The 25,970-nt window shown below is 41.7% G+C and overlaps 1 protein-coding gene across 39 annotated transcripts in view; it reads right to left on the reverse strand.

The window, feature by feature from the left end:
* Window positions 1-25,970, reverse strand: part of KCNMA1 (potassium calcium-activated channel subfamily M alpha 1) — a 713,000-nt gene that overhangs the window by 161,263 nt on the left and 525,767 nt on the right. For all 39 annotated transcript variants that reach the window (XM_074339646.2, XM_074339645.2, XM_074339641.2 and 36 more), the window contains one exon: window positions 10,380-10,489. In XM_074339646.2, the coding sequence (XP_074195747.1) occupies window positions 10,380-10,489 (110 nt within the window). The remainder of the gene's footprint in view (window positions 1-10,379; window positions 10,490-25,970) is intronic.

Here is a 25,970-nt window from a genome sequence, read left to right on the forward strand (position 1 = left end):
AAGTGACGCTAAAGCAAAGAACCCTGGAGAGTGATGGGAAGAAGCGGGCAACGAGAGGATCTGGGGAAAGAGCATTCCAGGGAGTAGAAGCAGCAAGTGCAAGGGACCTGAGGCAGGAAAGAACTTGGAGTGTTTGAGGACCAGCCATACAGCCAGCAAGGCTGCAGCCGAGTGAGCAAAGTCGAGTATGATGATATCTGCGTCAGGAAGCTAGGCAGGAGCAGGGTCATGAGAACTTTGCTGGCCATGGCAAGGAGTCTGCAGCTGATTCCAAGTGGAATGGAAAGCTCTGGGTTGGTTTTAACTAGCAAGGTGCCATAATCAGATGTGCTGGACCTGTGGGTGTGCTGCTTACAGGTAAAATGCTGCTGAAGGCCTCACGCCCTGTGGTGGGAATAAGAGCAACTGCTCCTCCTTGCGTGTGAGGTCAAGGTCCCCCATATTGCCTTCAACAGCCAGATTTCAAAGGACCACTTCCATCCAGGCGTACTTGGGCCCTCCCTATGATTTGCAGGTTTTCTGATTCCTTCCAGCAGACTCTAATGACCTGGGTTTTGCGCTGCTTATGCATTTTCCTGAAACACCAACCCCCGTATCCAACTACAGCTAGGAAAATGCTCTTCTTAATTTACGTGCCATAGAGCACCGCCAACACACACCCTTTATGGGGCTATTACTTCTGGAGCTTAAATTGTTTAAAATTTCAGATGGCTTCCATAATATTTGTTGAACCAAATTATTAAGATTAAGTAACACTTTCTAATGTCAATAGCAGCTAAATGCCAAAAACTCAAGGAGAATTCTGATCTTAACTTAGCACGGATCATGAAGAGGCCAATTTGCTGATATCCTGTGAGCAATGACCACCTCGACGTGGGATTCTGCTGGTTCACAGGATCAAGGGCCGTAATTGCTTTAACAACCTGATCCTACTGGTGAGAAGGGAAGAAACAGTTCAGAGTCATAACACATTATGCCTTGCTAGTACTACAATACCATTTACTAACTAAATATATATATACACAAAAGGAGATTTCTAATGCAGACCAGTGAATAAAATCTATGTGGCCTGGTGCACATTCATAACCTAGCAGGAGGTGGACCAGCAGATCTCTGAGTCTTCCTTTATAACTTTCAAATTCCTATCAAAGATGCTTCTATTCTGTTTTATAGAAGCCTCTTTTTAAGAAGCTCTTTGACCCAAAACAAGCCTTTGCTCCCTGGCCAAAGGGACAAAGAGGAGAGGGATAGAGTGGTGTAAACAAAATGATTATACGCAAGCAGTGCCACAACCACAGAGTTTCAGACTCAGGCCCTTTTAGATTGACTGACCCTGCCCATCTCATACCGATGACAAACTGATGGGAAAGTGACTTGCTCAAGATCAAATGGCCTTTACATAGAAGGTCAAAAGTGGAAATCAAGCAATCTGTCCAAGGTTAAACAACTTTGAAGCAGAAATGTCAAAAGTGGAAATCAAGCCTCCATGCAGAGTGCTAAACAGATGTTTCTCATAAAAGCGGAGGAAATGAAGTGGTGGTCAGAAGCCCAACATGCAGCCGTGTTCTGTCCGGTCAGTAAAGCATTTTTTAAAAACTGGAATTAGATACCAACAGGTGACTTCATATAAAAACTAGCTTTTCAGCTTTCCTTGATAAATCAGAAGCTACATTTTGCATGGCCGACAGGAACTAGAGCTTGGAAGCACTTGTCCCTCTGGATGGGACATGTGCTCTCCAATGTGCCACAGTCCCCACCACTCCCTAATGCCCCTGACCTCCTCACTCTTCACTCTTGGTTGCTAACTGCCTGCCCTCTATAGGCATCTAAGTTTTTAATCCCTGCTCGAAGAGCATCGTCTGGATGTTTGCAAGCTACCAGTCTTGAGTAATTTGTAATTTACACTAGAAACGAAACAGAACGATGTCTCTCCTTGTTAAAACCAGTTTTTATGTTAGATTACACCACAGAAAGTTGGCCAATGTCAGAGTAGTGGGCTTAAGGCTGCAGGAGAGGTGCGGCTCCTGTTGGGGGTCCAGTGGGGAAGAGCAGATCAAAAATGAGTAAAGAGGGGAGTGGGGGTGGCATTGTGTGGTAATCCTTTATTTACTCATCTCTCTGCCCTCTAGATAGAACTTCTTTAGTGCATGACACACGCTTTGTCTCCCTGGCATTTTGCAAAGTGCAAAGCATAAGCTTTCAATAAATGCTGATTAAATAAATGTATGAAAGTTTGGGGAGCAGAACCTCATGAGTTGCTGGAATAATACAGAAGAGATAACGTGGTAAACTAGGAAAGTCTACCTTGGGCAGAGAAGGCTCTACGTGAGTACAGAATCATGAAACAAGATGCTTCTTAACTTGTCTTGTTCGTTAGAAACAGATAGATTAGAGGAAAAAAGGTGTAGAAGGAAATAACAGCAGCGATGTGCTCTGGGAATCTAATTTTTGCCTTCGACCCACTATGCCACTATGTAAGTACAAGTCTAAGGTCCACACAGTGGGTCCTCCTTGGAACTCTCTACAAATCCTGTTACAAGGGGTTTGCCCCCCAAGAACGTGCCTTCAGACTACCCAGAATTGATGTTCTGAGATTAAACATTTACTTGCAGCATTCAAACCCCTTTTTCTGTAACGTAAAATGGGCTTTGCTCATCCAATGCTTATAGTGTTTCTAGGGTTTTACTCAGTCTACAGTGTTTAAATATATACAGGACTGGGGAGGGGCGGGGGGTTGGGGGGAGGCAGGGAAGGAGGCCTAGTGTGAGGTAAGTATAAGAAAGAAGCAAGAAAGCTTTCACAATGTGATAAACAGGATGAAATCAGCCATAAGCTAGCAAGAATTTAATTCTTGGTTTCTAAAATAAAATGTCCCAATATGTCCAACGCAGGAAGTTGTTGCTGGCTGCAAAAATAATTACAGGGGAACAGAAATGACTTTTTCCCAAGGAAAAAAATGCCACTTGTCACAAAAAGGTCTTAAACTAGCAATCTGCAATAAAACTGTTGTAATAACAAGTGAGATTGTTTTCTTGATAATTATTAAGTAGAGGTCTACCACATTTGACGACATTATACAAAGCCTTCTCTTTTTAACTGCCAGACTCATCTGTTAACTATAGCAGTTTCCACCCAGATGTTCCTAAGCAAAGGCTCTTAAGAACTAGAGTCCAACTGCTTCTACCTACCCAGAGGGAAATAAATTGTTCTTGCCATTAAATCAGCCACCTTGACGAGAAAGATTGCTTGCTGCTGTGACTTAAGCATACAAACCGGTCCTACAGTTTGCACCTTCTAATGTGCTCAGGAAAAATATGTAAATATGGGGTTTGGGGAAGCTGAAAATGACTCACCCAGAAGTGAGGTGGGTGAGGACAGAAGAGGCAGCTCTCACTGGGCCTTCCATACCCAGCTCACCCTAAATGCCACCCCCTCTTCCGTTATCCAGAGGGACCCTGGGCAGGTCAGGCTGCCTGACACACGTAATCAGAGTAGGTGAAGATGTAAATACTGGGCAGTGGGTAACGAGATCTTTAGGATCTAGGGGCTAGAATGAAAACGATTCACTGTTAGGAGCCTTGATTTTAAATGATAGGCCCTCGAAATGGAAACATCTAGTTAGAGAAAATTTGAAAACTGTGGGATTTGTAAGACTCAGCACCAAGAAAATGGAAGTGATTTATGATTTAAAATGCTCACGGAGATGTTCCAATTCCATTTCCCTATAGCTTTGACAGAGGTGGAGTGAACAGCCTTCAGGAACACCCTTACCTTCATATTCTCTCTCTCTCTCTCTCTCTCTCTCTCTCTCTCTCTCTCTCTCTCTCTCTCTCATTCAATATCTCCACTAACCTAAAACACTTAAATTTAAAAATAATTACATTCTTTGTTATGGTCAATTAGCATTTTTGTGTAAAATGGAAATAAATGCATTTTAGAAACCTTTGCTATTATGAATAATCAGACACATAAAATGTAAACTGTGTGTTTGCTACACATACCCAGCATCAAGTCAGGCCCCTAGCACCCATCCCATCTGCAGCTGGACTGCCTCCCTGACCCCTCCTGTAGAGAATTCTAGGCCACCCGCCTCTGTAGCCTTCCACTAAGGGTTCTAATAGATTTTATGATCACTGGTGTATTCACCAGCATGTAGAATGATTAGCAGTCACCTTCCAGGTCCCTGTAGTAGAAATACTTATAAATATTGTATTCCTATCTGTGTTCCTATATGTTCAGTTCTTATTACAAGACCCTCAAAATAATTGGATGAATAGGGCTAGTTCTTTGAGGAAGAAATAATTTTTAAAGTGGAGACTTGAGGCTCTCCATAAATTCTCATGAAACGCTCGTTTCTGTAGCCAGGCTAAATAAATCTATCATATAACCATCGGGTCTGCCAGCTTCTTTCTGCTCTATGTTCAAATTCAAACGTCTATCTCTAAAGACTAAAGCTGCAACAGAACTCAAGTTAAACTAGCTGTAGTTTTCACTGGGCGGGAGACCCAGCTTTTCTCTCTAGGTTGGTTTAAACTTTAAGCTTCCTCAAGTGGCTTCATTGGAAAGACCTGCCCACGAAAAACAACACAGGATGAGAGCATGATTTTCTGCATGTTTAAGGCGCCCTGAAGGCCGGTAGAAGAAGGGATGGAGAAGCCCCCATTCCTGGCCCCCACAGTGTTTTAAACCAGCACAGAAGTATCCATGCGAGCACCAGGGATTCAGGGGAGTGAAGCACAGTGAAGATCTCAGAGTGCCCCAAGGTCCCCAGGCATTCACTGCTCCTTATCAGACCTGAATTGTAACTGTCCCATCAAGCTGCAGGGGGACAGAGAAACACACCATATTTTAAATACATCTTTTGTCCTAATCCCCTCTGAGCTGTAAAATCGGATACAATTAAGCTTTTATATTTTCCAAGTGATGAATGACTAATACGGTCACTGTGAGTTTCAGAACCTGGAACATGGTGTTTTTGAAACAGCAGAACCTCTGAAACTGTGGTTTCCTCCCGCTGGTCCCTCCTCTCCCCTTGGCCCTCATTTTCCTATCTGGGTGTGGGGGGTGGCGGTTAGGGGGACTCTTCACATTTGCTAGTTCTCATGATAAAAACACTATCTCTGTCTCCCCCTGAAAACATCACATGTCAAAAGAAATCTGATTTGTCTCCTTCTCTCCTCTAAAAGGGAAACCAATTTGCTCTCGTTGGAAAATCTCCAAGAGATCTGGGTGTTGAGTGAGTTCTGTGCGGTAATGTGTGGCTCCCAGCCTCCTGGTCCCCTGCCACTTAGCATCCCCTCTTTCCTCCTTATTCGCTCGCTGAATCCAACCTTCTTACAAGGCACGGTTCAATTGCCATCTCCTCCAGGAAGCCTCCCCTGGTCACCCCCAGCCTACAGGAAGCACTCTCTCCCTGGAACTCTCAGTATCTGTCCTCAGTGTTTGCATCCATCAAACCCTTGTCAATAGGTGCTTAGCTCTCCCTGAGGATGGGCATTCCTTTCCTTAATCAGACTGGAAACTCTCAGAAGGCAGCCACTGTGGGGAAACAGAATCCTTTACTTGTCATTTGTAAGTACTCTTATTACTCTTCTACTGTGCATATATATTTGATCAAATCTAATTACAGGTTCCTCTAGAGATGGCACCCTGCCTGGCACACTGGCACAAATATTCATTAAATATCTACTCAATTGACCCATGGGAGAATTTTCTAACGTGTAAGAAGCGTAAATGTAACCTGAAAATGCCCAGTGTAATTCTTCCTTTCTCAGTATTTGATGAGACAGGATGGAGGGGTCGTAGGAAGAGGAGAGGTGAGAGAGGAGAACAGGACATTAGCTGGTTCTGAGAGATAAGTAATGGCATTCCTATTTCCAAGATGAAGAAACTCGGGGTAAGTTCCAAGTCAAAGGTCAGGCAGCTGGTAACTATCAAAGGTAGGAGGTGTGCAGAAACCGAAAAATGTCCCAAATCACAGATCCAGGGGTTTGACCCCTGGTCTTTGCAATTCCATAGCTCAGACTACATGGCATCACGTGGCAACCTATTATGGGAATCACGCAAAAACAAGATGCTTTGTAGTGGCAAACATGGCCTCACACCCCAGCCCCTCACTTCCTGCAGGCTTGGTGCTGGCCGTCTGCACCCTCCACAGTCAGCAGCTAAGGAAGGCGTGCGTGGGAAGTAAAAGAGGCAGGCAGCGTTCTGGTGTTCAGAGAACAGTGGATGGCACCCTCTCTTGCACATCCCAAAGCTCCTTTGCCTTGCTTTACTGCCACTCAGACCCAGGGGCAAGCCAGCTATGCAAAACCAGGGGAAATGCTCAGGAGTTGCTGGCCCTGAGAAGAAACATCCTAAGGGCATTCTCGGGAAGGTCCAGGGCATGCCCGCCAGGACCTCCAACAAGGCCAAGAGGTCTTTGAGGGCTGCATCCTTGTTTCTGCCCTGTTTCTCTGCATTGAGTGCTTCTCTGCTCTCCCCAGCCCAACACTGCTTTCACGAACTCCAGTGGAAACATAACCGAGAGCATTAAACGGCTCAGTGCCCCACGTCTTCTTCCTGTACCAATCTAGATTAGGCTTGGGGAGTGGGGAGAGCAGTCAGTGGTTTGCCTGGCGTGGTCGAGTGCAGTGTCCTTCCTATGTAGATTGCAGAGTAGGCTACGTGGAGAAGGAATGACGGCAGGGGAGTCACCCAAAGATCTGAATCTGAACACTAGCTCACAAGATGTGGCACTCACAATTCTATGATTTGGCTAAAACCAGAGAGAAATATTCCAGTGTCTGTGCCCAATGCGGAGAATAAGAAGAGGTTACACCAACCAGTCGTGTGAAGGGATGGGGTTGATGGGGGTTCCCAGCCAGCAAACTTTGAATCAGATTCACCTGACTTGCTTATAAAAAATGCAGATTTGGGGACCTCACCCCAGATATTAAACTCTGGAGATGTAGCTGAGAAACCTCTCCATTTAATAAGCTCCTCAGGAGATTCTTAATTAGCCAGCCTTTAAGTAGCAGCTACTCCATGCTGCTCCCAATTGCAGAGGCCCCAGCATGGAGTACTGGTTCTGGAACTCGTCTGCTAGGTGGCTTGGGAAGAGGCACCAACGTCCTTTGAGTGTCACTGTCCTCATTTGCAAGCCAGGGATAGTGATATCAATCTAAACATCACAGAATTGCTGTGAGGCTTAAATAAGAAAATGCACATGAAATATTTAGAAATGGTACTTCGTTTTATCTAAATTAGTTACTGTTTTTGGAACAAAACATCTTCTGGTGAGACATGCGATGAAGCCAAACAGCTGGTGCAAGGAAGTCAAAATATATAGCTGGTGTGCACGTCCTTGGGCAAGAGAGAACCCTTCTCTGCTTGCAATGTTTGAAAAGCTTGCCTTGGGCATGGGGGCTTCTGCCCCTCCTGCCTCTCTTCCTCCGCCATTCTGTTCTCTTGGGAAAAGACCTCAAATTTCACCTATTTATCCTGCCCCCTTGTCTTTCCACAGAATGACTTTCCCAGCTTCTAAGAAAACTCCAAGCTCTCTGGTGCGTGCTCCCAGCCTGCAAGGGGACATTCTGCCAGCCCAGGGGAAGAGCAAATTTATTTCTTTTCATGCAATGAGACGTTATGGGCTGCATATTGTTTTAATGCAGTGCATAATTACAGAAACTGCTCTGCAAATCTGTATATTTTATCTGTGCTTTATTACACCCAGAATATTCCCCAATTCTTTTTTGTCTACATGAACCAGCTTAAAATATATTTTGGCATCCTTTATGTCATCTTGAAATTGAATAGCCAATTCTTACTGTAATGAAAATACTTATGTGCCAGCCTGGTGATATACTACACTACACTCTAATTACGGCTGTGCTTTAATTAACCTGAATTGAAGAGTGTTATCATTAAACTGCTGGTAACTTTGAGTTATGGCTTTTCTTTAATTTAAAGTAGAAAACACAGATAATTAAGCCTCCAGATAATCAAATGCTTGAGGAGAGCTTCAATGTTTGGGGATGTTCCTAAATCTCATTAAATGTCCTTTCTTTATTGATGATTTCTACCTCTGCTGTATCATTGTGTTAAACGAATAAACCACTAAGTTGAACACATTCTCGTTCACATCAGAATTTTCTGTTGTTGTTTTATTGTATTTCAGAAGCTGTACCGAACAAATGCTACATTCTCAGACACCAGGATGTGTCTGAGGGAATTGCTTCTCCTCGGGACATGTTCTAACCATGAAACTCAATTAACGGAAATATTTACAGCAGCCACTAGTGTCCAGCTCTTGAGCTGGCTCGGAAGAGCAGTGAAGCTTCACACCACCCAATGGGTCACAGTTGGCAAGCTTACCCGTGCAGGGGGCTAGGCCTGGAATGAGAACGCAGATCTGGCTTGGTGTCGGACAGCACAGAGGGAAGGGCGTACACTAATCCCTACCTTAGAGCAAACTGGGGACAGTCTGCATTCGGTAGAAATGCAAGTCCAATGTCAGCTCATCGGATTTTCAAGAAAGGCCAGAACTCTAGTTTTTATGTGAAAAACCACTCTTTTAAAATACTGGCAACTAACTTTTAAGAAATTGAATACTACAGAGGGCAAATCTGTGAGTCAAATTTATACTGTGGGCAACCCAGTTGCAGCTTCTAGGGAAAGCAGTCCTAACCCTACAGGTTAATACTCTTATGAACCAATGTGGTTCCCAGGAGCAGAATAAAAGAAACAGTGGGGAAGTAGGCTTTCCAGGGAGCACTCGTGTTAGGTGGAAACACCAGTCAAACTAGGGAAAACCAACAAGCAAGGAAGAGGGCTTTGAATCCTCCTAATGCCCCCAACGCCATAGGACCCCTCCAGGCATTTTCAGGTCTCCTGTGTGCCCACACCACTCTTTCATTAGATGTAGGAGGCCTCAGCTGCCTCTTTCTAGAACCAGCTTCTATTACAAGTCCAGAATTCTCCTGGGCTTTCTATCCTAGATAGGCCAAGCTCTAAGGTGGAGAAAATCCCCAGGGACAGCCTCAGTGTTTCAGGACCCAAGGCCTCTGAATGGTTAACTTCTTTCTGTGGCAGAAAGAGAAATAGCTTTCAAAGACAGGAATACACGGGAGTTACAAGAGGGCATCCATTTTCAGAAAATAACTCTTTCCGAATCAATTACCTATTCACTTTTCCAGTCCATTTAGCATTTAAACTTTCTCTTAGAGACAGGGTGAGAAATTTCAGTAAACAGCCAAACCATTTTGGATTGCTCAGGGTCTGGGCCCAGGGACAGACCAAGTGCACCTGCTATGTTCACTGACAGGTCTCCAGGTAAGTCCCAAGCTACCAGGTGCTCCAGCCCCTCTCTGCTGTGCACAGAACAGAAAACTATGAGACGGGAACCCAAGAACCCAGGACCATCTCAGACCTCCCTTTCCAGAAGGTTGGTTTGGTTTGTGGGCAGATGGCACAAGGGAACAGCTTTTCTTCCTCAGCCCAATGGGTTCCCAGATTCCCCATCTCTCTTCCCAGTTTTTGTCAGTGAGACCCAGTTTATCAAATCCTTTGTTAAGGTTTCAATGGGTCAGACTGAATGTCTCAGCATTCCCTGGGAGTTTGTGTTTCACAAGGAACAAAACCCCTGTTTGACTTAAACCCAACATCTGAGATTCTAAAAATCTGAAGCATTGTCATGGTGGAAGGTTCTAAGGGTCAGAGACCCCTGGAGCAACTGAGCTCATACCCCTCAGGTGACCATCCATTCTATCTCGAGTGGCAGGGGCTGCCCTTGCTCAAATCTATCCTGCTAAGTCAATATCAGGAGAAGCTAAGCTTTCTTATTATTATAACATGGCAGCTGTCCACTCGAGGGCTAAATTGCTAAGGACTTTTTCAAGGCCTCCTTCTGATACATGCGGTTCTGCATTTCCTCAACAAATCGCGGACGCACTTTGAACAGTGGCTTCTCTGATGTCTCTATGATTTGAATTATATGCAAGAGAGATTAAAATTCCTTTCATCAAGGGGCTAGCGAGATTTGTTTTTGCCCTGGTAAAATCAGAGAGGCATGGGTTCATGCCTCCCTTCATAAATGTGTCTACATCACAATGGCATAATTCAAGACATGCAGGAAAACTGCAGTTTATAATTTGGTACAAATGATGGATCCAAGCCGGAGATGCTCAGAACTGGAGGGAAAAGTAGGTCGAGCAGAAATGCCCGAGGCAGCGGCCATATAAAGACCCGCCTTCCCATTCATCACAAAAGCTGAGCACACAGCACACCCTTGATAACTGTCGAGTGTCCCAACTCTGCTGGGCAGAGGTGGGGTGTCTTTCCTGCTAGGAGTACATTAAATATCCCTGAGAGCCAAAGAGTATGCGGTGATGGTCACTTACTCACAAACAGTAGGGAAAGACAGACCCACAAAGGCACTGGAGAGATATTCTGTGTACATTTCATTTGAGACTCCTTCCAAGTAGTATTTCTGCCACGTGTCTTCCTCAATCTAAAACACAGGAACAAAAGAGGAGGGTTTAAGATATAACAGTAGGCTATAAAAGGAAACTTGAGTCCCAACATCTTTCAAACAAGTGAATGCACTGGTTTTGTGATGGTGACCTTCAGCCACCAGGAACACAACCATAACCACCCACAGGGAGCTTTGCATGACCCTGAACTCATAGGCCAGAAATACCTCTAAACTACCACTCGTTTTAAAATCTGTATGATTTAAAGGGGTGTGGAGTCATTGGCACTCACCATAATATTGGTGGGCAGGTAAACAGACACAATCTTTCTGGAGAGCAATTTTACAATTGTTATCAAAATTTATAAAAGTATATACTCTTTTAGACAATTCCATCTTAAGTATTCAGAGCAAAGAATGGGTAGACAAGTATATAAAGACATGTATATAAGAACATCCTTTCTATTCATGGAAAATTGGAAATAACCATAAGCAGGACGTTTACACAATGGAGTAATGGGAAGAATTAAAAATTATGATGAAAATATATATATATCTGTTCATATAGAAATTGTGTTTAAAAAAACACATTACTAAACAGTGTGTATAGTCTAGTCCTGCTTTTTTAAAATACTCTATAATTATCTGAATGTTTGTAAAGCCATAAAAAAATCTAGAAACCTTTATATCAAAATACTAACAGTTGTTGTATCTGAGATGTAAAATGGCATTTTTTCTCTATAGATTTCTGTGTTATCTGAAGGTTTTACAAGGAGTATATATATATATATATATATATATATATATATATATTACAATGAAACAACACATCTATTTGTACTTTGGAAAAAATATTTTTTGAAACCCACCTTGAATATCACAAAAAGTAAAATGTGGTTTCAAAGTAGTCTTAGCCCAGTTTTCATCAAAATGTGTTGTTGAATTCAAGTTCAACTGTTTTCCCCAAGAACCCTCTTTAGGCTAGGCATTTCTGGAAGGATTTTACCTTGGAATCAATCTTTAAAAAATTATAATGTGAATAACAACAAGAATGTTTAGCCCCTCTGGGAGCTTGGCCCACAGGCAGGCCGCTGTGAGATCCCTGGGTATCTGTAAGCAGCTGCCTCCCATGTTCATTTCCACTGCAGGTTGGATAAGGGCGGGGGATGAAAGGGAATTTCCCAGACAACCCGGAAGTGGCTCATCTCACCCCAATGCTGAATTAAAAGACATCTTCCCGATGGCCCAATAGTCACTAAATTGGGGGAAATGCAATGCTTGAAGTTGAAAGAGACTAGGAAACAATGGGATATGCACACCTGCAATCTACTTGGTGATACTCTGGAATACAAAAGCCAGAAATCATTTAGAAATAAATTGATGTTCCCTGATTCTGTGCTATTTGTCTGCTTTATACTCAGTCTGAGTGATTAGATTATGTGGGGTAACCTCATTAGTTTGAGCTGCTTCTAACCTACTCCCACACATTAGACATTAGCTATGCAATGCTGCCGGGCATGGGTTGTTTATCTACAAATTGGTCTTCCCCAGAGTGGGGTCTGAAAAAAAAAAAAAAAAAGAAAAAAAAAGGCACTCAACCATTTCTACTGCTAAACTGCAAGATTTTAAAAATTAATTGCAATGTGTTTAGATAAGCATGAACTTTTTAATTTCCTCAAATCATAAGATTTCAACTATTTTTTCAAATAAAAGATAGGCTTGACTTTATAAGCAAAGGTCATTAATTCTAACTAATTTGAAGAAAGCCTAGTCTGCATTACTAAATAATTTGAAATATGGAATAGTTGGGGCATTATATTATCACAATTTATTTTATTTGTAAGGAGGATACCAAATGAGGGATTGCCAATTATGTCTTCATAGAAGAGCTTTATGGGCAAATAGTATTCATGAAATGGAAGAAGTCAACCTATTCTTTTAGCAAACACATTCCTTTCATAATGTATTCCTTAAGTAGCTCATTCCAATATTACAATGGATTTTCAAAAAAAATGGAAATATGAAGTTTTATCTCAATGATTTTTTATTGCTTGTGGTATTCCTCAATTAATGTGGTTTTAATATGGTTCTTTTAGTTCTGGGTGGTATTTTCATACCTCTATGTCCTAATGGAACTACTCATTAGACCAACTTTAATTGTAGGTTAATAACTAAACTTTTTAAATAAGAGAGACAAATTATTTAGAGGATAACAATATTATTCATGTTTGTTTTGAACTTAGCAAAAATTGTTCTATTGATTTATTCATTCAGCAAATATTTATTGAGCATATTCTGTATCTTAGGACCCATTCTAATTACTGATTAAATCCTATTTAAATCGGTATTTATTTTCCCATATTTTTCTCTTTGCTGGGAAAAGCACCAGATCCATCTGGCTAAGATATATCTGACCAGATATAGCTGACTTTTACTGATTTTTTTCCACATTTCTCTTCTTGCAAGTTTGCCTTTGTGGCTGATTTGAAATGCTTGAGGATTGAAAGTCAAAAGGCTGGAAAAAATGTACTGAAACTTTTCTAGAAAGCAAAATGCCTCTTCCACATTCATACGCACATTCTCAGACTGGATCTACAAAGCTAGATATGGTAGCACTGAATGGACTGAATAAATGCTGAGGAGTTTAAATTCATTGTCATCACTCTTTAAGATTTCCACATCTTTAACACAATTTTCATATAGATAACTCAACAAGCTTTTCAGATTTCTGGTAAATGTTCTACAAAAAGACCACCAAAAAACACTTAAAAATGGTTAAGGTGGCAAATTTTATGTTACATGTATTTTACCACAATGAAATTTTTAAAAAAAACCCATATGTACAACATAAGAGCAGACGGCTCAGTAATTCATTACTACTAAGACTCTTTAATCCTTAGGGCAGGAATGACAGGTTGTGACAGAATGATAACAGGCCAATCACATCAGGAGTGTCAGGGAGCAAGCACCCAACCTGATGACACCAGTCTCACAAACTGAAGCAAGGGAATCTCAATCTTCATCCCAAGGCAAGGGCTTCAAGTATCACTTCTTACTAAGGTTTACCTTCTATGTCTCAAGCATGACAGCTTTGATTTATTTTGAAAAGGCAAAAACCAAAAGTGCACATTCCTTTTATCTTTTTCATGCACTCTTAGGAAAGGAAAAATAAGTGTAAAATACTTGTACGTTGAGTTTAGAACACTTGTGCTTAACACAGAGATAAACGACAATGTACAAAGAGATCTAGAGAGGGCGGAGCAAGTGGTCACTATGATTCCCCTTTAAGAGATGACAAAACTGAGGCTCAGAGAGGTTAAATAACCCACTGAAGGTCACAAAGCCAATTAGTGATACAAACAGCTCGTGCTCTTAGCCACCTTCCATAATATATACCTCTTGCTAGAGATGACAGTGTAAATACATAGGGAAGTAGGGGTGTGAGGATTTGGGGCTGAGGGCAGGAGGGTTGGCTGTATATAAGTATATAAGGGGAAAATATCAGAACAGATGCTGATATTTAAGTCCTCAAGGACTTAAAATTGTAAACCCTGGAGTCCATGACTTTGTGAGAGGTCAGCGAGAAATAATATTGATTTTGAGTAGAGCTGAAAGGAGTTCAGGCCTCCTCGCAGAGCATGACGGCATCATTTCTATTCTACAAAATGGAACCATCCCAGCCTACAGCCACTTTTCTAAAATAGTACACACTGTTCTCCACATTTGTGTTGTCAATGTACTTTTTTTTTTTTTTTTAACCATAAATGTGAATACATCCCAGCAGAAAAAATGAAGGGATGGGACCAAAATGACTTAGGGAAAGGTGCCAAAATTAATTTGCCAGCCATTCAGCAATCAGTCAAAGGCAAAGTATGTCCTGAGGCAGCAACTTCTCCTTTGACTGTCACATCAAACTCCAGCTGTTTCAGAAGAGTGCCTAGCACAGATGCCAGATGATGGGCTGCGAGTCCTTATTCATCAAACCCCTGCAGTATCTTCACGGAGAAAAGGGAACTGAGCCACTGGACTAGCTCACCCACAGTTCCCGTGGCCCTTTTTATCTACCATGATTACCTAATTTTTCAACCAGTCTACTTCAACCCCCCAAGTAAATGGCTGTACGCCAATCCATGAGCTGATGGCTCCACCACTAGAGATACCTTCCAACTGGAACCATCAGCCTTGGCTCTGAGAGAAGTAACACCTTCTTGATCCCAGGTTCTGCATGCGTTACTAGTGATGAGTCAGTAATGACATCTTTTATATTTTATGCTTTCTCTGATTAGAGTGAAACGGTGTTTCTCTAATGCTAACAGCCTGGTGAATGTGAAAAATCAACCATCCTCGCTGGGGTACGTTACAACCACTGTGATTTCTGTTCCCAGCAAAGAACTGAACAACCTTGTTGATTGCAGCCAAATAATTTTGCAAAAGTCCATCCCTACCTCTAGAGTCATGTAAATAATTCCAAAGATTATCATATGCAAATCCTTACTTAATTGAAAAAAAGTATGCTGTTTTCATCCAAATATATGTTATATTGTGCATATCAAAAATAATGAACTGAAAGGGAATTATAAATACCAATGCCCATTATCTTAATAGCTGCAATAAGAAGAGGTGAGTCATAATATACACGCTAGCACTGCCCCAAACTGGTAGTAGGAGGCTAGTCTGATAGCAGGTTGTTTTTACATTTACAATTTAAAAAAAAAATCTATCTGAATTCTCAGTTAATATTCTTCCTTTAAATCATCCGCAGTTTTAAATCACAAAAGTACTTAATAACAATTAATTAGCCACGTCTGAAATATTTATTCATGTAAATTACACCATACATTGTCACTCTCCTCTAAAACATGGCAGTCTAAAGCAGAGCATGGTGACATTGACTGGCCGATGTTTTTTAGATCCCATAAAAACATATTTATCTCTACAAAAAAAGAGAGAACCCACAGAATGTGTCAAGCCCTTGACTACAATTAGGAACATGGAATCAGCATTTACGGGCGCTAGGCTGAGTGTGTGGGCCGGTCACTAAAACAACTGGGGTCATTTATCCCCGTCCCTCAACAGCAAGCTGTCACTGGGAAACATCTGACTCAATGTTGCCTCTCAGCATCTCTCGCTGGAAAGAACGATGTGAATTCTGTTAGGGCAATGCTTAGAGTATTTAACATGTTAATATGAATTGTAAATCTGCACCGAGTGGTGAGAAGACTTTATCATTGGGCTTCTTGGATTCTCTCTCCTTTATTTCCTTCTAAGTTCCCATGTTAACAAACTTGGCCCCGCTGTTATCTATGGGCACGTGGTTCTCTCTTTCTCCCCCCCTTCCTAGCCTCAACATTCTTCAGCATAGTTCTAAACGCTAAAGCCAATGCATAGAATTAAAAAACAAAACATCTGAATCTTCTAGCTGAGGTCCTCACAGGTGCCAGGTCACAGGACGCGTCACTGCACAGCTCTCTGGGGGTGGAGGGAACTGGTGATCCGGTTGAAACCAAAGGAAAGAAGCGGAAGGGATGGGGAACGCATGGTGTTTTGCACCTTTTCAGAACATGTTTCTTTCCGATGCCAAACTGCCTATCAATGCTGTACGTCTCAGATGTGGTCTCCGGTCGGCTGCCCTTCCAAGAGCAGCCCTGGACCTCAGGGACTCCGTAACAGTGTGGCATTCCTCAAGCATGGCCTATTTCAGATCGCACCATCCAGACTGTGAGGACAGGATGAAAGGATCTCATATTTTTCCAAAGGCTTCAGGATAATGTCAATTAAAACAAATTATTTGGGATTTGATGGAATGCCAGATAACTGGTTGCTTCAGCATTGAACGAATAAATAAACAACTCCAAAGATAAATTTCGGGGTGGACTTGAGCCAAATCTCTTATTCCCAGACTAGTGAGCTGCAGACTATCAAATAAGATTTCTTCCATCAGACTTTATGGAAAAAAAAAAAAAAAGTTAGCCCACATGAGGTATCTAAAGAGAGATGAAATGCATTAGAATACACGGCATTTCCCCCACTCTGTTACCCCAGCCCCGGCTACTTCTGAAGAGACCAAGAGTGTCAGAGGGGCTGAGGTAAAGGACGGGTTAGCAGAAACAGTAATACGGGAACTTTTTTAAAAAAGTCTTATTTAGAAATTATTTAAGAAAGTGCTACCTATGTGGCAGCAAATTGGTGCTTTTCAACATGGAGAACGTTTCTCTACTCTCTCCTGATTTTTCTCTCCAATGTAGAAAAGGTGCTTATGCTTAAGAGGTATCAGACCTTTCTAAGAATTGGTCTAGTCACTATCTATCGAAACAGGACTTTGGTTTTGTAATGTTGCTGATAGTTAAAAACATCCTTACTTGTGCTTCAAATAATAAGGTTCTTAAAATACCACTAAAAATCATTCTGATCTGGGTAGGGTAAGCAGGAAGCAAATGTTCTCAAGCAGATGCCTGCCTGGGCGTCTTCATGAGGCCACCTGCCTGCCGAGTGATCCCCAAGAGGACAATTCAGCCCCCAGGTATGAGATTTTCTAGGACAGAGCTTCTCAACCCACGTGAGGCGAGGGACCAGGACTTTGTTTTTTATTTCTAGCATTCATTCTCTCTCAGACTGAAACTACTGCAAAATCTAACAGAAATGAATTGAAGAAAAAAATAAAGAAAAGACAAGACATGCAAAGAACAAACCCAAAATTCTCACCATTAGAGTTAACCCATATAAAATTAATCCATCAAATTGCTTGAAAAGTATGTGAGCATTTACTCCCTTTTTCGGTACTTAACTGTTCATGGATGAGTAGCAAACAGTTCACAGACCCATCCAGGGACCGCACCTGCAGTTGTGCTGGTCTCAGTCTAACTTCCACGACTTACTTCCCACAATTTCCTCCAAGTTTCACTAAAGTAGAATATTTTCAACCCAAATTTTCCAAAGTAAGCTCAACAGAACTTATTAACGGGTATTACCTTAAAGATAAGAGGGTGTAGAGGGGTTCTAGGGTGCCCCCATTCAAATGTAGGCTATACTGAAGGCAGAAAATTTCATCTGAATCTTCAGTTTCTGGAACATTGCGTGATTCATCGTAATAGCTCAATAATATTAGTTGAATGAATGAAATAAATTTGGGAAGCACCGGATTCAACAAAGCCAAACTGGGCATTCTGTTAGGGCAATGCTTAGAGTATTTAACATGTTAATATGAATTGTAAATCTCCAAGGGGGAAACATCGTACTTAGTCACAAAGCCTCTAGTTTTAAGGAGCAGCTCATGGAGATGGGCAGCGCTCCCCTACAAACATCCACTCCCTGACTTCCCCACCACTTTGTTTCCCTTGGTCCTTGTGTCAGAAATACATCTCTCAGTGGCCATTTTCTGTTGTCAAAATCCAGCTCTTCCTACAAGTTCACATCACGTGCCACCTCACTGCTGGGGCATTTCCCGGCCTCAATGTGCTCTGCTGTGTCTTAAAGGGAACGCTAATGCCCACCTCTAAGGAGGATAGCAGGGCAGAATGACATGATCCATACAGAACGCTTAGAATGACTAGCCCATAATAAGCAGTCAGTGCATGTCCGTTATCATGAGCTACCATCATACCAGCATTGAGTCTTCCAACATCTGATAAAAACCACAATAAAGCAGAACTTGGAACGTGAGCCCCTCCCTTCTGCATTCAAATTTGTATCTTCTAGAACAAGCAGCTTAGGACCTTATAAGGTGCTTATAAGAGGTATTCAATTAATGTTTGTTGAATTGAACTGAGAAAAACAAAGCTGGAGAAAGACACACACAAAAACAAGCACAGTTTTTCTAGGCATCTAATCAAAAGTAAGCACTTTTGCAGCATTTAGTGTCAGACCATGAAATGAACCAATTCTACCTCCAAATGCTGAAAAATTCTTCATTCTTGAGATCTAATTGGGACCACATATACGTGGGTCCTTTTTAAACTTCCCAGAAGACTTCTTTCTGTGAGCAATATTTTTCTGAGAAATTTTGTCATCACAGAACATCTTTGGGGTACTTAGCAAGTGGCTTATGGCTTTCCAAATTCAAAATGCAGTAACTTGGAGGCTTGGATTTGAAAGAAGCAGCTCTCAGGAACTGGTGCATCCCCCCAATGTAACGGAAGTCCTTGCTCCTGCAGCTAGCAGTCCCATGGTCATCCCTACAGAAAGGAGTCCCCTTTCTTCCTTCATCTCATGACTATGCTGTGTTCCTGAGGGGACCCCACCCTCTGTCTTCACCTTGTCTTCACTTTTGGACTCCAGTGTTTCCAATGAATCAACATTGGAATCAAACAATGCAAAAGGAAATAAACTGGGCCCAGCAAAGACTATACCTGGCAATTCTGTCCCTTCTAAATTCCAACACTGAGGCCCAAAACCACTGTTGGTTGACCATTCATTCATTCATCTGTAACTAGGAGAAGATGAAACGAGTTAGAAAAAGCATTTGAATCAGCACAGGAATTATGACCTTGCTTTTGATGAGACTAACCACTAGAGTTGCCTGTGCCTTTGCAGAATCATCAATGTTTTAGACACTTTGATGAGAACACCACTGCATCCACTGCTGTTAACACTTGGAATAATGTCTCACCAGTGGGTGCATCTTAGGGCTTATGTAACAAAAGTCTTCAAGGCTCTGAATCCAGTGCTTCCCAAACTCTGATGTACATGCGATGTGAATCACCCAAGAGTCCTAGTAAAACCAGTTTCTGGTGCCATAGTCCTGGGGTGGGACCTAAGATTCTGCATTTCTGACGAGCTCCCAGACAACCGTGATGCTGCACAAACATAAATCATACTTTGAGGCACAAGCAGCTATTCCCAAAACAGTGAAGAGTAGGGAACAAGTATTCTCCATCACACCTTTGTGGACCCGAGATAAGGAGAATCAATCACAGACAAAAGATGTGAGTTAGAGATGAAAAAGAATGTTTTCCATGAGTGTCATTAAATATTGGAGCCCGTGACAGAGAAAGCTTATAGATAATTAAGCACAAAATGGTACCCATAAGTGTTTGGGTTGCCGTGGTAATTAGTCTAAACAATATTCCAGGGATCCAGATTTATCTACTTAGTCTTTCTCTATAAACTCAGTGACCCAAGGATAGCGTAGTCTCCTTTCAATGTGGGTGATGTAAAGAGATAACACTGATGTGGCTATATTTAATTCAATTAAAAATAAAGTTTCAGAAAATGGCCCTGATTTGTATCCATAATTTCTATTCAACTTATCCATTTTAGGACACAGTGTTGAGTGTGAGGACAAAAACGCTTGCCAACTCAGTCCCATTTTAGTGACAGCAGATTCTGGATACTTATGTCTCCTATCGCTGTACAATACGGCCTAATAAAGTCGAGCCAAAGAGACTAGATTTCATTTCAGAGCAAAGGGTTCGGCCATAAACTTTTGCTTTCTGGCTGAACAGAGCCATTCTGGCCGTAAGCATAAATTCTGCTAGTTTTAGGTATCAGGGTGATTGGGAAAGCCAAATGGGTTATTTGCGAGCCAGGTATCCAAGGCAGAAGCACCCGCTTTATTGTGTATTCATTGTTATCTGGAAAATCTCTTGCCAGCTAGAGAATATTTTCACAGCAAGTTAGAAATGACTTCAGAAATTCCCCTCTGCTGCATCCTAGAGTGAATTTTAGGCCTCATCAAAAAGACATTTGGTTCAAAATTGAGAGTAGGCAGCCTATAAATTGCTGAGGTATTTAGCTGGGCTTAGCAGTTTCCTTCTAAGGGGTGCCATGATTCTGAGTACAGTAGCAATGCAGGAAGTACTGATGCACATGCAGGCTCTGGGTTCAAATCCCAGCCTCACTGAGCGCTCCTGGGCAAAGCTGGGTAACCTCTCCAAGCCTCAATCCCTCACCTGAAAATGAGAGCAACAAGAGTGCCGACCTCCTAGGAAGGCAGTTGGAATGAAGTGATGCAGGTCAGGTGCTTAACTAACATAGCATCTGGCAAATAGCTAATACTGAGTGCTCCCTATGTGTCAGGGGCTCTTGTGCTTTCATCACATTAAAAGATGGCTTTTATTAAGCGTTTAGCCTGTAGATGTTTTATAAAGGCCAGCTATCATTTTAAGTGATGATGGTGATGGTGACGGTGGTGATGGTGATGGTGATGATGAAGACATCTCTACTGATCACAGAAAGAAACATAGGCCAGTTAGATGTTGGGCCTGCGATTCATGGCTTCCTATTGTTTAGCTGCTGCTAGAAATGCCTGGAACATCACTGATCATCAAATGATCCTCTGGACTGAAGAGAAAAACTAAGCAGCTTGAGTTTGTCCCCAAAAGATAGCAGTGTTCTTCGGAGGTCATTCCTACCCTCTGCCTTTTCTAGTGGCCAGCAAGTTCACTCTGGATAGATATAAGAGATAGGCGAGGTATTGGGAAGAAATCATTGTCTGCCAAAACAGAAGAGTCATGTGTGGACAGCACCTTTAAGATGATGTAGAAAGACTCAGCCTGACTTTCTGAAAGGAGCTCCGAGCCAGCAAAACCCCGATGAGCAGACTGGATTAGTTCCTTCTGGTTCCTGGTCTTGACTCTTGCCCACGTCCCTCACCTGGAGACTCTCAACCCTCTACTCTTATGCCTCATCATCCTTCCTAGCAAATGGCTTTGTTCCTTGTTTCCAGCCTTAACTCCCAGACTGATTTTGAACTGATACCAGGAACATCCTTGGTCCATAGGATACGCATGATAATAAACTGGGGCTGGTTCAAACATTATTAAAAAAAAAAACAAAAAAAAACTATTAAACTTGTATTTGGAGGAAAGGCTGAGCACTGGGTGGGGAGATAAGAGAAGAATGACCACGGGTAAGAGCCCTCAGCCTCTAGTGCGGTCAGCAATTCAATCCTGGCACCAATTTTACACACTCCCCTCAGCAAAAGAAAAGGCTGCGGTTAAGTAGAGTCATCCTTTTAGAAGGCAAGTTAGAAAATACCTGTTGGTACTTGAACATGCCTCTTGGGAGATGGGAACCCATCTTTCCCACCCCAAATAGTCCAGTAACACATTCCTTCCAACCACATGCCTCCTGAGAAGAGTTCTGGAAGGCACACTTTGCCCCTTCTTGTTGCATTTCCAGGAACATTTTAGCATGTGTAACAGTTCAGCATTCCCAGAAAACTGCCAGGCTGGACCTCATCCTGCAGTGAGCATAAGATGAGAAGCAAGAGAAGACTTGTGATGATCCTATTTGGGCAGGAAGAGGTCACTCTGTCCCTGTGCCCACTGGTCCCATGAGCAAGTTCAAGATGATAGTACATTTCAATCCTCCAGGCAGGACGCAGGAGGTTGCTGCTCTGAGTTCTCCACAGGTAACTCATTCCAGCACACATCTCTTCTTCTAGTCACTACACCATCACAGGGCCCCATCTTGGGCAAGGCTGCACTTGCTAGTTCGGCTTTCATTATACATGAGAAAGAATAATTAGAGCATCTCCACTCATTGCAGAGGCCTGGGAAAAGCAAGACAGATACACCCAGCTCTCACTTATACATGCTGATAAAATCTTCTAACTCGGGGCGGGGGGGTTGTTGACAGAGAGGTTGAAGAGTTGAAGGAACCAGTGTCATTTAGGCTGATGAACAATGCTGCTGCCTTAGAAAATGTATTCAAGCAGAAAATTCTGCTCATCTATCTCACCACAGAGTTCCACGGGCCTCTCCCAACATCAGTCATTTACAAAGAGGTTGGCAACACAAAATTGTAAGCAATATGTGAAGGGATGCCTTTAAGCCACCCTAGAAAATGGTTTTATATTAGGTTCTGCTCTCTATCTTCTCCCATCAGTGATCCAATCCTAACCCTGTCTCAAGTTTCATCGCAAATAGAAACCCAAACAGCACTACCCAATCCTAAGAAGGAAGAAGGTGGTTAGGTGTTTTCATGCACTGGTAATCTTTCCAACAACCTCTAGGCTCTTCCACGTTTTCGAGTGGGTAAATATGAAGTCCCGAAAGGCAGAACGAGGAGTCCAGGATCTTGCAACTCATCATGTCCTAAATCAGCCTTACAAGTCTCCCCCTACTTCATCCTGCTGTCCCCTGCACAGCTACACAACTGTCCTCACACTTCACAAGTGAGGGAGATTAGGGAGGGTAAGAGCTGTGCTGACCAATCTGGATAACACAGTGGTTCCATGGATACATGTGGACAGGGAAATACCTTCCAAGATCTTTGGATGACCAAGTCTAATACCTAACCCGATTTCTGAAAGGGGCACTAGATACTCCTCTTTCGTTCGCTCTTTCCTCACTAATATATTCAAGGACAAGAAAAAACACCCAACCACTGAAAGAAGTGGCCTTTTCACAACCAACCTTTAGCTAAAATAAAAAATCAATAGAAACTCCTTAAGAAATTACATTTATTTTGTACAGTGTAAAAAAAGGAGAAACAGATTCAATCCATTGTCCTAAAAAGCAATGCCATAAATATGGAGGCTAGGATTAAATACAGGTTTCTATCACCAGACTGACAACAAAGAGCCTTTGCACACCAAGGGCAGTGGGCACAGAGATACATGTTACTTCTCCGTGGGCAGAGATACCCTACTTACTGACATGCTATGGCGGCGTAAAGGGCGGAAGCGCTCTCTCTCACTCATATATGTCAATGAATTCCATCCACTACCCAACCTACTTCCCATCCCCCCGTGTGCACAACGCACAGTGTCACGGCAGGGCACCTGTATTTCTTTGAACTTGAAACTCTAATCAGTGGGATTGCATCACTCTTGTTACTGTGAAATACATGTGGCTGTTAGTGATAAAAACTACAAAAATTATACCCAGTTGAAAGGTTTTGTTGCATGCCATTTTTCAAGATGGCGGATGGATGTCTAAATTGATCTCAACATCATTTTACTGGTGTCCCAAAGTTTCTCTAAATCAGCCAAATAAATATGAACTTGAAACAGCCGCCTCACATTATTCTAGCAGGAGATATGCTAGATTCCATTGTAATGCCACTTTGCCACATTGTTATTCATCACTTCTGATGAAAAGGTGGATTACCTCAAACTCACCCCAAAGAGAATGTTTATTGAATATGCTAAAAGGACATGATGCTGATGGCTCTGACTCACAGGTAATATTCTCCCTGGTCTATCTGTAAAGGACAAACATAGAATATGGCTTCCATAGTGACATCTGGGTTTCTGATTCTGGATAAGATGGAATAAGCACACTCCACCCTGTATCTTCCATCTAATGTAGCTATTAAACTTGGACAGAATGCATGGAGCAGCTACTTGAAGACCCTGGGAAGTAAACAGTATCAGGCAAGCTAGGGTCAATGACCAGAATGGGAAGTACCACCAAATCAGCAATCTTTCTTCTGCCAGCTTTCTTCTGCTATCCTCTGGCCTGACCTCCAGGCAGCCCAGAACATGTAAGTAAGCACTAGGATGTGGACAGAGAAACCTCCAAGAAAAGCTCTCATTTGGGCTCAAAGAGCAGTAAAGGGAAGGCCATGAAAAGGAAATCATGGGTTTCCTTTTCCACTCTTTTCTCGCACCCTTGCTCCAAAGCCATACAGTGGTAGCAGCAGTGGCACTGGGAGCTGAAAGGAGATTACAGGATGTAGGAGAACCTTCTCTGACTAAAGGACCTGGGGTCCCAAAAGAGTGGGACAAAGCCCTGTTGCTTTTTGTCTCTCTTTGTTCTCCTAATGGTTGGCACCAGATGGGACACAGCCACAGGAACAACAAAGCAGGGCAACTAAAGCCTCAGCTTTCTGGTCAGAGGATCAAAAGGGAAGGATCCATGGAAGCTGAAAGTTTCCTGGAGATCACAGAGTCTTGAGAAAGCAGACCCTTAAAATTATTTATGAATTCCTAGTCTTACCCTGAGCTCTGCATGGATGGAACTGACCTCACACAGCGTATACAGATTTTGAGAACTAAAGTATAACATAGACTATGACCCAGTCTGAAGCTAATATGGGACAGATCCAAATAGCACTGTCAATGCTTTGCAAACTCAACCAACCTTGGAATCACAAGCCATAAAAGCTTGGTCAGAACTTGCAACCAAAATCAAACACATTGATTTCCAAATATGCCAAAATATGCCAAATTTTCCAAATATGCCAAAATAAAATTATCAACATTTTTGCATAATTTATATAAGACCCAGATTTGCATAATAAAATAATCAAAATATCCAGGATACAATAAAAAATAACTTGGCATATGAACAACCAGAAAAATCTCAACTTGCATCCAATGTCTTAGATGCCACAGATATTAGAATTATCTAATAAGGTTCTGAAAGCAGCTTTTATAAAAATGTTCCAATAACTAAGTGAAAACACTTTTATAAAGACTTGAATAACAGAAAGCCTTAGTAAAGAAACAAGATGAAAAAAAATCATATAAAAATCCTAATTGAAAAATACAGTAACTAACAAAGATACTCTCTGGATGGGCTCAATAGCAGAATAAAGATGATAGAGAAAAAAGTGAATGAACTTGAAGTTAGATCAATGTAAACTGTGCAATTTGAAACACAGAGAAAAATTATTGAAACAAAATGAATAGAGCCTTAGATCCTGTGGTATATTAGAAAATGGTACAACATTTGTGTTATAAGAATCCCGGAAGGAAAGCAGAAAGAGAATGATGAAGAAAAAATAGTTGAAGAAATAATGAATGAAAACTTCCCAAATTACACCAAAGACAAACCTAGAGCTTCAAGAATCTCTGCCCCAACAGAATAAACGCAAAGAAATAACACTCAAACAAACAGATGACAGAAAACTAAGGACAAAAATAAATCCTTGAAAGCAAACCAGAGAAAAATGACTCATTATTTACAGGTTAATAACAATTCAAATGGCTCTCAATTTCTCATCATACAAGAAGGAAGTGAAACAGCATTTCTAAAGTACTGAAAGAAAATATTTGTCAGAATTCTGTAGCCATCAAAAATGTCCTTCATGAAGGAAGGTGAAATAGACATTCTCAGATGAAGGAAAATAGTATTTGTTACCAGAAGACTGCTCTAAAGGAACTGCTAAAGGAAGCTGTTCAGACAGAATGGAAATGATACCAAAGGGAAAGTTGGAACATCAAGAATGAAAATAGAACAATTGAAATGGGAAATATTAGGATCAATATAAAATACTATACTTCCATTGAGTTCTTTAAAATATGTCTGACGGATGAAAGCAAAAAGTTATAATATTATCTGATGGGGTTTTGTGTATATAGATGTAATACACAGTACAACTACAACAACAAAAATGGGGAATGTAAAAAGACCTATAGGTTGGTAAGGTTTCTATTTTACTGTTAAACAGACACATTATTGATTTAAGTAGACTTGAGAAGTTAACTATGTGCATTACAATCCCAAGGGTAGTAAGTTAAAAGACTATATAAAGATATATAATAAACACGACGGATAAGATGAAATATTAAAAATGTTCAAAATAACCTGAAAGAAGAACGTAAAGAGGAAAGAAAATAACTACAACAGAG

This window comes from Rhinolophus sinicus, chromosome 15 (assembly GCF_057876585.1).
Source record: "Rhinolophus sinicus isolate RSI-liver-muscle chromosome 15, RSI-T2T, whole genome shotgun sequence".
Taxonomy (NCBI): Eukaryota; Metazoa; Chordata; class Mammalia; order Chiroptera; family Rhinolophidae; genus Rhinolophus; species Rhinolophus sinicus.